This window comes from Quercus lobata, chromosome 9, assembly GCF_001633185.2.
Source record: "Quercus lobata isolate SW786 chromosome 9, ValleyOak3.0 Primary Assembly, whole genome shotgun sequence".
NCBI classification, from domain to species: Eukaryota; Viridiplantae; Streptophyta; class Magnoliopsida; order Fagales; family Fagaceae; genus Quercus; species Quercus lobata.
This window is the reverse complement of record NC_044912.1, coordinates 29,146,321-29,160,873: the sequence shown is the minus strand read 5'-3', so window position 1 is coordinate 29,160,873 and position 14,553 is coordinate 29,146,321. Positions and strand designations below refer to the sequence as shown.

At 33.0% G+C, this 14,553-nt stretch overlaps 1 protein-coding gene across 2 annotated transcripts; it reads right to left on the bottom strand.

The window, feature by feature from the left end:
- Window positions 1-723: 723 nt before the first annotated feature.
- Window positions 724-2,343, bottom strand: LOC115959621 (putative F-box protein PP2-B12). Of its 2 annotated transcripts, none has more exons than XM_031078080.1 (3): window positions 1,979-2,343; window positions 1,306-1,427; window positions 724-1,201 (listed from the first exon to the last, which is right to left on the bottom strand). In XM_031078080.1, exons 1-3 carry the CDS (start codon window positions 2,282-2,284, stop codon window positions 760-762), a joined length of 870 nt encoding a protein of 289 aa, XP_030933940.1. In that variant the 5' UTR covers window positions 2,285-2,343; the 3' UTR covers window positions 724-759. The 2 variants fall into 2 exon arrangements, with proteins under 2 accessions (XP_030933940.1, XP_030933941.1); XM_031078081.1 differs by having other exon boundaries at window positions 1,306-1,424; window positions 1,979-2,342.
- Window positions 2,344-14,553: the final 12,210 nt, after the last annotated feature.

Sequence of the window (14,553 nt, the reverse complement as noted above, 5' to 3'; positions counted from 1 at the left end):
ACGGAAACTAGCTTCTTTGGTTCACTTGAAACAGACTCTTAGTGTTCTACTTGATTATATAGTCTAGTGTTCTAATGTGATTAGTACAAAGGATCCATGTATTGTGGCAACTGTAAATCACAAAGTATACTAATCAAGCCAATAATCTAAGTATACTAATCAAAGGATATTAAAACATTATATGGCTCTAATACCAAATATAGAGGACATACGGGAAGACACACAAATTGAAAGGGGGTGGAATTGATTATATAGTCTAGCTTCGATGGTTGAGAATGTAAGTGGCTAACAATACATAGAATATTACTGGAAGATGTGGAATAGAATAGAAAACTATATACAACAAACTTACTTACTGATATTATTAGATTGAAAATGGTTGTTACATATGACATAGGAATTTTACATAAGGAGGAAGGGAAGAGTTCAAAAACTCTAAGTGTGCGTTTGTGTAGTGGCAGGCGTGCACGTTTTGCTTTTTTTTTCTTGAGTCCCACGCACTATTCACATACCAGCAAGTACGGAAAAACACAACAATAACTTTAAAACTGAGTCTCATGGGCACTATTCATAGTTTAAAAATTATTTTGCTACAGTGTTTTCAACAATAAGTTTTTAGCAATAAACGGTATCCAAACAGACCCTTAATGTATCATTGCAACTTTCTTTTTTTTCTTTTCTTTTCTTTTCTTTTTTTTTCTTTTTTTTTTATTAAAAAAAAAAAAAAAAAAAAAAAAAAAAAAAAAAAAACTATTTTGATCAACCCTTTGTTGGCCTGATCTCGATCCCTTCAACAATAAGGCCAGACTTCACGATACCAGCTTCTACCTCCATAAGTCTAATCTGCAGTTGATCATCTTCTCCTCCCTCATTGAAAAACTCACCCAACTTAATTTCTAACCATCCATCTTTTCTTTGCTTTGGATGCGAATTGTGCTGCTGTGGCAGCGACGGTACAATCTGGTGTTGCTGCCTTCGCTCCCTGGCAGGCAGGCCCAAACGAACAGTTTGTTTGTAATCTTCAACTCCTCCAGTAGTACCAACTGAAGCCTTTGGAGGAGGGTTGAATCCAGAGGCTCTCCTCCTCAACTTGAACACAAGGTAAGCAGCATAGTTTGTTTTTCGAGACAGCATGGAAGTGCTTATCTTGCCACGGATGTCAAACCACCACACATAATTAAGTTCAGCTACCTCCGAGAACCTGATTGCCTGATTGGGTTTAACATGTACATAATTAAGAATTAAATAAAAAACCCATTTTTTTTCTTAAAAGAAAAAGGAGTATAAAGTAGAATAGGTAGAGACCTGGATTCAGATTGAGAAACCCATCTCCAATACTGAGGAGTGTCACCCCATATAATGCACAAGTCCCTTGCAGAAAGGAGGTAACATTTCTTACCACTCAATTTGTCCAAGAAAAAGCACTGCTAGAAGAGGAAAAAATAAAATGAGCACAAAAGGTTGGAATTACTGTGGTTGAATGACGAAAATTATCATTTCTTAATCGTTCAAACTTTTTAGACAATGAGTAATTTATCAAACATGTATCCATTCTATCTCCCTTTTAAAATATTAAAAAGTTAACTAAGTGGGAGTTAATTTATCAAAAATATAGTTTTAGTTATTGAGGATATATTGTGCTTCTTTCACTGGCCACAAGCACACATTAAACGACCTTGGAATTGGATATCTCATAGTTAGCAGCTCCTTTTGTTCTTTGTTTTTATTTATTCCTTTCTTCTCTTCCCGTATTTGCCTAAATTCAAGCATGCTCATATAACTAATTCAGACCAATTTAACCAAAAACACAATTTTGTGAGCCCATAGTGAAATCAGCCCACGTACCCAATCTTGTACAAGTTTAAATTGGAAACCACCAGCCCAAGTGCCCAACCCCCAAGGTTAAAAACATGTATGAATTTGAAACGACCCATATTACTTATTAATATTGTGGGAATCGTTTGTGAAAATATAGTACCTTTCTATTGTCATCGATTAAGATGGGGTTATCGGAGAGACTGAGGTAGAGATGTTTCTTTGAAGAGAAATTCAAGGAATCCAATGATGATGATGATTGAGAAATGATGGCTTGATAATCGGACGGCAAGAACCTCTCCCAGACAGCGTTGGACTCGGCAGCCGCACGGAATATAGGAGAAACCGCACATGCGGTGCACGCATCCTTAGGAGTTGTCAGTGAAACTATGTCCGATATGCATCCCTCTGGTAATACTGATATGTCTGCAACGCAGGGTAGACCATTTCTTTCATTTTCTTTTTCCATTATCTTCTATTCTCTCGGTTTATTTGACGGTATCTCTCTCGTACATTCCATTTATATACTCCGATTAAGGAACGTTTCTTTAACAATACACTCCTATAAAGGAACGTTTCTTTAATTGCTTAATGGTTAAGGTTTTTTTTTTTTTTTTTTTTGAGAAAAGGTCGGTTAGATTTTTCCTAGGGCCATTAAATTTTTTATGGTATGTATTTAAATTCACTTAAATAATTAGAAGTTGTCACGGAACTATTATTCCCAAATCTGTGTTTACCGCAACAACAAAAAGAAAGTTCTCAAACCTATCATTTTCTTTGGTAATTTTAGATAAGATTTATTTGGTTTTTTATCCAACTATTTCCAATTGTGTTTTATTTATTTATTTTTGCTGATTTATTTCTAATACATTGAATGCATAATATGTTTGGATTGACTTTTTTTTCCCCCTTTAAATTTTGGTATAAATTTGATTTTGGCCCCTAAAGTTTCAAAATTTTGATTTATACCCCTAATGTTACATGTTTTTCCGATTTAAGTCGGTCTATCAATCCGTTGTGATGAAGTGTTCGTCAAGTGCCAACTAAGCTTGAACGACATCGTTCTTTATTCAAAACTATGTCATTTTGAATCTTATTAAAGCCATGTCATATATTATTTGGAATTTATTGTGATTTACACCCTTAAAGTATAGGGTAATTTTGATTCTATCCCCTAAATTTACAAAAATTGGATTCATAAAACTATGTTGTTTTGAGTTGAAATGGCATTTAACGAACACCTTATTATAGCACATGGTCGGAAGGGCTTAGATTCAAACAATATGTAACATTAAAGGTACATTTCCAAAATTTGAAACTTTGAGGGGTAAAATTAAAACTACCCCACACTTTACGTTTGTAAATTGCAACTTAATTGAAATTTTATTTTAAATAACGGTTATATACAACATCTCTCACATGGGAGATAGACCCCACAAGTATGAAACTCAACCCTATGTAAGGTAGATATTATATATTCTTGTTACACCAAATGACAACTCCTTTTTAGCAGGGAATATTCTTCTAAAATGATTGTACGAGATCACCACCTCTTCCATAATAATTATTGAAGATCGACCATATTATCAATATCTATTAAAAAGTTGGTATAGAGAAAAAATAGTCATAGTATTTTTTTTTAAACGAGTAAATAAAAATAAAAATGAATTTTAAACGGTTAAGAGTTTTTTATTTTATTGTTTTAGATAGGATAATGAGGTCTACTCATATGATTCCTATCTATTATCAAGCCAAAACACCAATTAGTTTTTGGTGTGGGCAAAATGATTCACGATAACACTCAAATGGTTAAAAGAGAAAATAAGCTTAGGCCAAATTAGGAGAATCATGACAACTGGAGTCAAATAATCCTCAAATTGTTTTACCGTAGTAAGCTTGAAGTTATTTATGTTCAAAATTTTGTTAATAAAGCAAAAAATTGAGACAATATAAGTTGGACAGTATTGCAATTTAGTGTATCAATGCCACTTAGCGATAACAAAGAATGATTTTTATCAACCCTTTGGCCTGATCTGGATCCGTTCAACAATAAGGCCAAACTTCTTGGTACCAGCTTCTACCTCTGTAAGTATAACCTGCAGTTCATCCTCTTCTCCTCCCTCATTGTAAAACTCACCCAACTTAATCTCTAAAGTCTAACCATCCATCGTTTCTGCACTTTGGACAACAAAACATGCTGCGGTGGTGGCCAAATTAAAACAAATATTTTATGTACTCATTGGAATTTAAAAAATAATAAATTCTCCTAAAAAAATTATCTCTTGAATATACATGCCAAAGTTGATATTTTTGTATCTAATATATTTGTAAATTATGACCTACTGTAATATGAACATATTAATGTTTATATATGTGTGTTTATGCATGTATGTGATTGTCTCTCTTAACTATTGTCTAATATTTGAGTACCACAATTTGACCCCCCCAAACAAAAAATCCTGGCTCTACCACGCACTAATTGAATGTTTTACGTGTCAAGTCAAATTCATAAATAGTATCCCAAAAGTATGTATGATATGAAGATAGTGTAGATAGTTTTTCGCGTTGGAAAACTCACGATATATTTTTAAAGGTTGTTTTCCTTTAAATTATTATTATTATTATTTTTTTTTTTTGAAAAACAACTTTATGTCATACATCCTGAAACAAAGGAGTAAAGATTCAACATTTTTAAACTCATTTTCAAGGTCGCTACCAAACACACAAAAAATCAGATAATTTTTTAGAAAATACCTTTTAAAAAATAACTCATTTTAAAATTAAAAAAATAAAATAAAAAAAACTGAGAATAGAAAACAATATAAAAATTTTCACTATAACTATAAATAAGTCATTAAAATTATAGTGAAAACAAATGGGAATAAACTCATCTATGTGAGTTTTAGTTAGTTTACTTGGTAAAATTTCTTGTAATAACAATCATCATACACAAATACCATAGGTTAAAATTATCTCTGAAAAAAAAAAAAAAAAAAAGGAGATATTTTCAAAAGACAACAGAGGACGGGACAAGTCCAAAGAATGGATCGGTTAGTCGGTTAAAAAATGTGTAATTCTAAAATCCACCAAACCTGATGGATGTGTGATGTGTCCCATGACCACAATTGTGGGACTACAGTGGGAGTGGCTGGAAGGCCTCTGTCTCTAGCTTCCTTTCAAATTTCAATGGACCGTCCAATTCCCCTTCATGTCAATTTGTATTTGATGGTTGAAAATGTAAAATTGAACTGCAATTATTGCACTTCAAATGCAAATTCAAAATCCTTTGGGCCTCATTGAAAGCCATAGCACTTGTAGGCTTTGAAAGCAGTAGCAGCAGTTGTGTACTTGAAGAACTTGAAGATGATTCAAGTCCTGTTCCAATGGTTAAGAAGAAACAAGGCAAGCCACCAGATGATGTCGTTTCACTATAGCCATAAGCAACACGATGTCGTTTAGCTGTATTTATTTTAAGTGCAGGCACGTGTGCACGTGTGTGAAGTAGTTAGAATAGATCAGTCTTGTATTCGGGTATACATTAGAGATTGCTCTTCTGTAATTGGATTGATCATGATTCTTGATGAAATACATTTTCTGTTAGAAGATTTTCTCTCTTCCTCTTGTGTTTGTTACAGTCTGTGGTGTGTGAGTTTTAGAGCTTCTCTGTGTTCTTTCAGGCTTGTTGTTTGTGAGAAGAAAACAAAGTGTTAAGACAAGTCCGTGATCTTGGAGGTACTACTTCAAAGCTCTTGGAATATTTTTATAAAATGCAATTTTTTTTTTAGGGTAAACTATATATTTAGTCTCTAACCTTTATGCCAAATTTCAATTTGATCTCTAACCTTTTATATGTGTCAATTTGGTCATTAACCTTTTGATTTTGTATTAAAATAGTCTCTGCCGTTAAGTGATAGATGAAAAATACTGACATGACTAACAAACAAAATAAAATATAAATTTATTGCCACTTGGACTACCACGTGTCCTAAACTAAATAATACTAATAAATAAATATATAAAACTTCAATCTTATTAATTTTTTCCTTTTTGCACTTCTCGTCTTCTCTGTAAACTTTTCTTGGAAACAAACATATAAAAAAAAAAAAAATCAAAACTCAAACCCAAACCCAAACCCATACTCTCTACTCCCCATAATTGCACCCATAGACCCACACTCCTTCGCGAACTCAACCCAACCCACCCACATCTCCCTCTCTCTCTACTTGGACGTCCCATCCTCCACCATCTACCATCCACATTGGCCCCCTTTCTCACCATCCATGACCCTCAATCCCATCCCCTTCACTCTCTCCCCCAAAAAAGGCACAATCAAAGGCCACCACATCACCCTCTCTCTCCAACCACTCCTTCCCCATTACCTACTGAAAAGAGTTTTATTGAGATTAAAATCAAGGAAGCAACATTTTTTACATACACAGAGGTAAAATGAATGGATTTTGAAAGATATATAGCTTGTCGTGATCAGTTGGTATACTTTTCAAGACTAGTAATGATGGATTCAACATTTACAGAAGATGAAAGATCATCTTCATGTGAGAGTGAGACACAATTGGGATTAGGGCCTCCTCTGCCTACTTGATGCTTTAAGGTTGCATCTATGACTATTACTATGGGAGTTTTCTGTTTGGATGCCAATAAAATGAGATTTTCTCTTAGTGGTTGGGGTTTAATCTTTGGTTCTGAGTTTTTATAGTATGTGTTTGTTTCCAAGGAAAGTTTACAAGAAAGATGAGAAAGTGCAAAAAGAAATTAAAAAAAATGATATTTAAGATGTGTTTACACATGCACTTGCTCTCTTTCTTCTTCTTTTTTTTTTTTTAGGTCACATGTCAATCCAAATGGAAATTTATGTGTTAATAAATTTATATTTTATTTTCCTATCAAAAAAATTTTTATTTTATTTTAGCCATTAGTCATGCTAGCACTTTTCATCCATCACTTAATGACAGAGACCATTATAAATTTATAACATAAGACTAAAATGTTAGGGACTAAATTAACACATTTAAAAGGTTAGGGACAAAATTGACATTCAGCGTAAAGGTGAGGGATCAAATATGTAACGCTCTATTTGTTTTGCTGGAAAACCTTCTATAAAGATAGTTTTCCACATTTTCTAGTGATTGGTAACATAAAAAATAAATAAATAAATGGTTCTTTCTCAAATGCTATAAATTATATGTTGGTCTTTCCTTATTAAACATTTTGTAATTATGTTTTTGTAATGGAAAAGATTTTGGTTGTAAAACACAACTGGCATATGAAGGGGTATATGACCGTTGGTTTCATTTTAACGAAGCTTTATATGTAAGTTACTAGTATAGAATAATTTCTATAACTAATTTGCAATAATAGGCAAAGTAAATTAGCCTTTTATGCTAATAGTTAATTTTCATCAACAAAATTTAAAGGTTTTTTTTACCATAAGCCCTGTAGATACAGACCACCATTTATCTATAATCTAATCTAATACAATATATAAAAGTAGGTGTCTTTCCCTACAATTAAGGAGGTGCTACCACATTAGAAATAAAGACCACTTTAAAAGAACCATTTGGAGAGTCTTCTTTTCATCAAACATATTTATAAAAACACAAACCCACTTTAAAAAAATAATAATAAAAAAATTAAAAAATAAAACACAAACCCAAAAACCCAAACGTCGTATTCCCAATCAAAAGTTCAAACTCACTCTAACTTATGTTTCTTCTTTGCAACTCCATATACACACAGGTCAGAATAGCGTGTTCCAAACCAACAAACAAACAACAAAAGAAAATCTAAAAGGAACCAGAGAGAGAGAGAGAGAGAGAAAAAAAAAAAAAAAAAAAAAAAAAAAAAAAAAAAACTTTGTTCGTTTTCTACAACAACAGACAATTCAGAAGGTAGGCATGGTTTTTATTTCCCCTTTTTTTTCCTATTCAATTGCCAATTCAAATTGTATACAATTATTCGCAGATCCTTTTCCCCTCTGTTGAATGTAATTTTCTAGGGTTCTTCTTTTATCCCTATTGAAAAATATATGGGTTTAGTAGTTTATACAGCCATATTTTATCTTCTCAACTAGTTCCCTCTTTCTCTTCCATCTTTTTCTCTAATTGTAGATTATTGATTCCCTACCCATTGGGTCTTCCACAAAAAGAATCTCTTAATCAAGGTTTAAGGTTTGGCTACTTGTTACCCTAATTTCCCATTTATTTTGCTTAGTTTATTGAGTTCTGTTTTCTTCGATTGTTGTATTGGTTAGATTTTTGTTTTGTTTGGCATATTTTTGTTAGGTTTGCTTTTTATTTTCTTTTTTCGTTTTCCTTCATGTTTTGTCAATTACTGTAGAGTGTAGATCTATTGATGATTCCTCTCAAAGTGAAATTATGGTTTTCTTGAAATTATTTACTGCATTTTTTTAATAGAAACAAATAGATAGATAACAAAGATTTTGGTAACTACTGTTTTGCCACATTACTCAATTAAGGTTTAAGGTTTGGCTACCTTTTTCCCTAATCTCCCTTTTTTTTTTACAATTTCTTGATTTATGTTTTGTTCAGTTGTTGTATTGATTAAATTTTGTTTTTGTTTGGCAGATTTTGTTAGGTTTGTGCGTTTTTTGGTTTGCCCCTCAAATTTGAATTGATTTATGCTTTGTGCAGATCTATGTTTTGTTGAATCGTTCTCAAAAGAAAGAAGAAGAAGAAGAAGAAAAAAAAAGACATTGAACTGTTAATTACCTTTCAAATGGAAACAACCCTTGATTTTAATACTCATATTTGTAACATGGATGGTTTAAAATCTGAATGTTCAGAGAGTACAATCGCCTTTGTTGTTTTTCTTCTTGATATTTAATTTTATTATTATTTCTCTATTGATATATATTTTCATCGTTTTGCACCTTCTGGCTTAATTTATGTTGTATCATTTTACACACACACACACACACACACACACATATACACACACAACATTTTCTTTTTTCTTTTTTAAATATTTTGTAGAAGGCACTCATCATCTGTGGTATCTTGCATATAAACAGTTTGTGTAAATATCACATACAAAATTATTTCAAAAGAAAATGATAAAAACTTTAAAGATTTTATGGTTTTTGGTTTTTATTTGAAGAATCAATTAGGGGTTAATTATTGAATCGTTCTTGTTTGTTCGTTTAGATCCCTTAAAGTAGATTGTTTAACCTAATATATTAACCAAGCAATTACTTAGATTAATTATTCAAATCTAGGTTAAATACAAATAAATCATACCATGCAAAGATGCGGAAAAGCAAATAATACACGATATGATGACTCAGGAAAACCAATAAAACAAACTATTTCAAGGTAAAAACTTGGAGAGGATTTAACCTAGCTATCCTCAAGGTAAACCAAATCCACTAAAAGAGAATTGAACTTTTTACAATCAGATTTAACCATAAATCTATTGCTACCTCCAGTAGTAACTTAATGACACGACCACATGCAAGCTCCGAATTGACGGACTCCTTCTCTTCTAGGATTTACAACAACACAAGTTGCCTTGCTTGTGACCTTGAGATCCCACTCAAAGGTTTCAGATCATCAGCAAATGTTGATCTTGTATGCAACAACTTCTACAACACCGGATCTTTTAAGATTCTTCAAGAAATATTACTGGTAGAAGACTTTAGAGAAGTTTGGGTACAAAAACCCTAGATCTACAATTAGAGGCACAAGATGCACTCTTTTCTCTCTCTTAAAGCTCTAAAAACGTAGTTAGGGTTTTCCTTTATATACTAGAAGTGTTTCACTTGAAACCCAAAACGTTTAAGCAGAATTTGGGTTGAAATAGAATTATGCGAAATTTCATGTCTGTGATTTTTGACCGATTGGATCTAATTTTCGATCGGTTGGATTTCACTAAATTTGAATTCTTTGAATTTCAATCAGCTAGATCTAATTTTCTATTGATCAAATTTCACTAAATTTGAACTCTTCTTTCTGCAGCTTGTATTTTTCTTGTGTTCTAACTTGTAACACCTTAAGCATTGTCTAATCAAACCTATCGATCTAGGAATATATATCTAGACAAGTTTATACTCACGGTTTGCTAGTTTTTTTAAACTTTAGAACCTAATAGTTGATGGAAAAACACATGGAAAATACAGTTTTGTATCTCATACAAAAACACACAGCGAAATATGAACGGATCTACTTCATTCATGTAAGATAGCATGTCACATTTGAGTTTTGGATACAAAGAATGAGAGAGCGTACCTTGATGCAGTGAAATTCAAAACAAATGAAGATTGATCTTGAGATGCCTTTCAATCTTCACTACAATTCCACAATGTGCCCAAGATGTGTGATCTCTCAATCAGTTCTATATGTGATCTTTCAAGAGAATAATCAAGTGTCTCCTTTGAGAAGAACTCTTATTATTTCTTCTTTTTAATCACATAGATATTTCTACACTTAGGCTGTTACATTTATTGAATAACTCTTATTAAATAAATAATTGATTATCTAATTAGGTTAGCCTTTTGGGCCAGCCTAATTGGGTTTTAGTGTGTGGCTTGGAGTGGGACCAAAAGGAACAAATAAAACTCTAGCTCTAATGGGTTTTGGACTTACCTGTCAACTCTTGATAAGCCCAAAGTTACCATTAATTATATTTAATACGACTATATAAATATAATTGCACTCTAGGCCTTATTAATAAATTATAGGCACAATTGCACTTTTAGTCCCTACATTTTGAAGTTTTTCCATTTTAGTCCCTACATTTCATTTTTTCCATTTTTAGTCCCTAAAACCAATTTACGCTTTCCGTTTTAGTCCTTTCCGTCAGTCAACCAACGGAAATAGCTGAGGTGGTAGCCGGAACAATTAAAATATTATAAAAAATGCCACATCACCCTAACAAATCAGCATATATATTTTAAAAATTAATTTATTAATTTTAATTAAATAATAAAATAAAAACATAATTAAAAATAATAAAATCAAACCTAAACCCAGAAAATCAAATCCAAGAACACAAATTCAGAATTAAAAACAATGAAATCAAATGCCTATGAACACAAGAACACAAACCCAGAAAATCAAACCCAAGAACAAGAATTCAAAATTAAACCCATTGAATCAACTTCCTTTCCCACTTAAAATCAAATCAATAATGCAATAAAATTTGAGAAGAGAACAAAGACCAATGCTGAAAGACCCATGCTGAAAATCCATCAGTTTTCTCGTTCTTCCCCAAAGATTCATAGCCAAAATCATAAAATCAAAGAAAACCCAGAAATCTCAAACACTCAAAAACCCAAAAACTCAAACAAAACCCAGTTTATTTCAAACAATCAACAACAAAATCAAACAACAAGGCCAACTCGGCTCATTGAATCAAACAAACACACAAACCTAGAAAAACCCAACCAAACTCAGCTCATTGAATCAAACTCGGCTCATTGAATTTTTTTTTTTTCTGGTTTCATTTTTTGGGTTTGGGTATTTGATTTTCGGGTTTGATTTTCTGGGTTTGGGTATTCGTTTTGGGTTTCTTATACTCGGCTTCGGATCTAGCCAGCGCTTCCAGCGTTTCTTTCGATTGTGCTTGAAAATTGCCGGTGTCGGATTCTTCTTTGTTTTGGTGGGTTCGGAGCACGGTCTCTAAGGATGAGAGTTGAGCTATCTCACTCGATGGCGAAGCTTGAAGGCAACGGCAGAGCTTGAAGATGACAGCGATAATGGCAGAGCTTGAAGGCGATGGCAGTGCTTGAATTCGACGGTGGCGATGGTAGATCTTGAAGGCGATGACGGCGATGACAGAGTTTGAAGACGACCTTTTACTCGCCTGGGTTTGTTGTTGTCGGTTGTGGCTTTTGCTCACTAGGGTTCACTTGTTGTGGGTTATGGCTTTTGATCGCCGGAATTTGCCGCCGTGGGTTGAATCGATTTTGAGGCTTGGGTTTGAATGGGTTGTGGGTCTGAATAGGTTGTGGTTCTTAGGTTGGTTTTGAAGTTTCGACGGTGTGTGGCGTTGTTTTGGTGGTGGGTATAAATTTTGGTGGTTGTGGGTTGCTATTGGTGGGTATAAATTTCATGTTCTTGGGTTTGATTTTCTGGGTTTGTGTTCTTGTGTTCATAGGCATTTGATTTCATTGTTTTTAATTCTGAATTTGTGTTCTTGGATTTGATTTTCTGGGTTTAGGTTTGATTTTATTATTTTTAATTATGTTTTTATTTTTTTATTTAATTAAAATTAATAAATTAATTTTTAAAATATATATGCTGATTTTTCAGGGTGATGTGGCATTTTTTATAATATTTTAATTGTTCCGGCTGCCACCTCAGCTATTTCCGTTGGTTGACTGACGGAAATGACTAAAACGGAAAGCATAAATTGGTTTTAGGGACTAAAAATGGAAAAAATAAAATGTAGGGACTAAAATGGAAAAACTTCAAAATGTAGGGACTAAAAGTGCAATTGTGCCTAAATTATATCCCAAGACTTTATTAAACATTTAACCCCTTCATGAAAATATTCGTAGTAATACAAAGTCATAATGTTTAACTGTCACTTTGTAAATTACTACCTCTTGTTCCTTGAGTACCTGGTTTAATCCTTTAAGTTATTTATGTATATTTTATGAAATCTAATTTTATAAAATATAAACTTTAGTAACTCTTTACTAAAGTGATTAGGCCTAACACTCTGAATAACCAATCCCATTAAACTTATCTAAGGGAATATTTTATATCTCTATAAAGAGACTATGAATTCCATCTTGAGAATATGTGTTCCTTCAACATTACGTGTGGTTGCCCAACATATTGAGGTTTTGACCATTTGTCTAGATCTCACTCCTGATATATTGAAGCAACCTACATTTCATGATCGGGTTCACTATTCCCTCAAGATTGAGAGTTTATGTAAATGAAAAGTTGTGAGATTTATTATTCATTTGATAGTTATTGATAGAATAATAAATCTCACGGCGGTCTAGTTCAATATGTTTTGTACACTTAAAACATATTAACATATCAACTAGAAGTCTCCACTTCCATGATCAAGACAAATCATCTTAATTGATATGTTATAGTCTTCGCAAATGAAATGCCCAATTTCATCACCAACTACAAACTAAGATTTTGAGTTTACAAAAACTTGTGATTTATATCTTCTATGACTAAATCACATAAATCACATACTATGCATCTCAAGGACTATATGATAATGTCCAAACATTCATGCTACCATTGTTTAGATAATAATAAAACAATATTATTACATAGAACATAATGTCATACATGACATACAATAGGATTTTAGGGCACTAATCCTAACAATCTCCCAGTTGCCCTTAAAGACTATTGCGCACTAATCTAACTCCCATTCCCTCCAAGTGTGACTCATAAGTCTTCTAGGGAAAAGTTTTGGTAAAGGGATTTACCAGATTATTTGCACTATCAATTTTTGCTACTATCACATCTCCTCAAGCCACAATGTCTCGAATGATATGTTACTTTCTTTCTATGTGCTTTCCTTTCTTGTGATTCCTTGGATCTTTGGATTGTGCAACTACTCCACTATTGTCACAGAAAAAAGTGATTGGAACTTGCTCCATTCTCATGACACCAAGATCAGAAAGGAATTTCTTGAGCCAAACGGCTTCTTTTGCTACTTCACAAGTAGCAACATATTCAACTTCCATGGTTGAGTTGTAATATAAGATTGTTTAACACTCCTCCAACTTATGGCTCCACCTCCCAAGGTGAACACACAACCTGAAGTAGACTATCTGAAATCATGATCTGACTGAAAATCAAAATCTGTGTAACCAATAGGTATCAAATCCTCACATCGATAAACTAGCATATAGTCCCTCATTCTCCTTAGATACTTGAGAATATGCTTTACGGCCTCCCAATGTTTTGGTCCTGGATTTGGTTGATATCGGCTAACTATGCCAACTGAATAACAGATATCTGGCCTAGTACATAGCATGGCATACATGAGACTTCCCACTGCTGAAGCATAAGGAACTTGTCTCATTGTCTTTTCCTCTTCAAGAGTCTTAGTCCTTTGGTCATCAAACAGAGGAAATCCATGTCTAAAAGGAAGCAATCCTTTCTTGGAGTTTTGCATGATAAATCTTGCTAGAATCTTATCTATATATCCAGCTCGTGACAAGCCTAACATTTTATTCATTCGATCTCGCCAAAGTTTGATCCCTAGAATATAGTTAGCTTCGCCTAAGTCCTTTATATCAAATTGGCTTGGCAACCAAATCTTTACTAATGACATTACCCCTACATCATTTCCAATGAGTAGAATATCATCAACATAAAGTACTAGGAACATTACTACTTTATCTTGATGTCTTTTGTACACACATGGTTCATCTAGATTTTGTTCAAGACCAAATGACTTGATTGCTTGATCAAATCTGATGTTCCATGATCTAGATGCTTGCTTAAGTCCATAGATGGACCTTTTCAACTTGCATACCATATGCTCTTGGTTCTTTGCTATGAAACCTTCTGGTTGCATTATATAGATTTCTTCATCAAGATTTCCATTTAGAAATGCAATCTTGACATCCATTTGCCAAATATCATAATCATAATGAGTAGTAATGGATAAGAGAATTCTAATAGATTTAAGCATGGCTACTGGCAAAAAAATTTCCTCATAGTCAATACCTTCTTTTTATGTCTACCCTTTCGTCACTAGTCTTGCCTTAAATGTTTC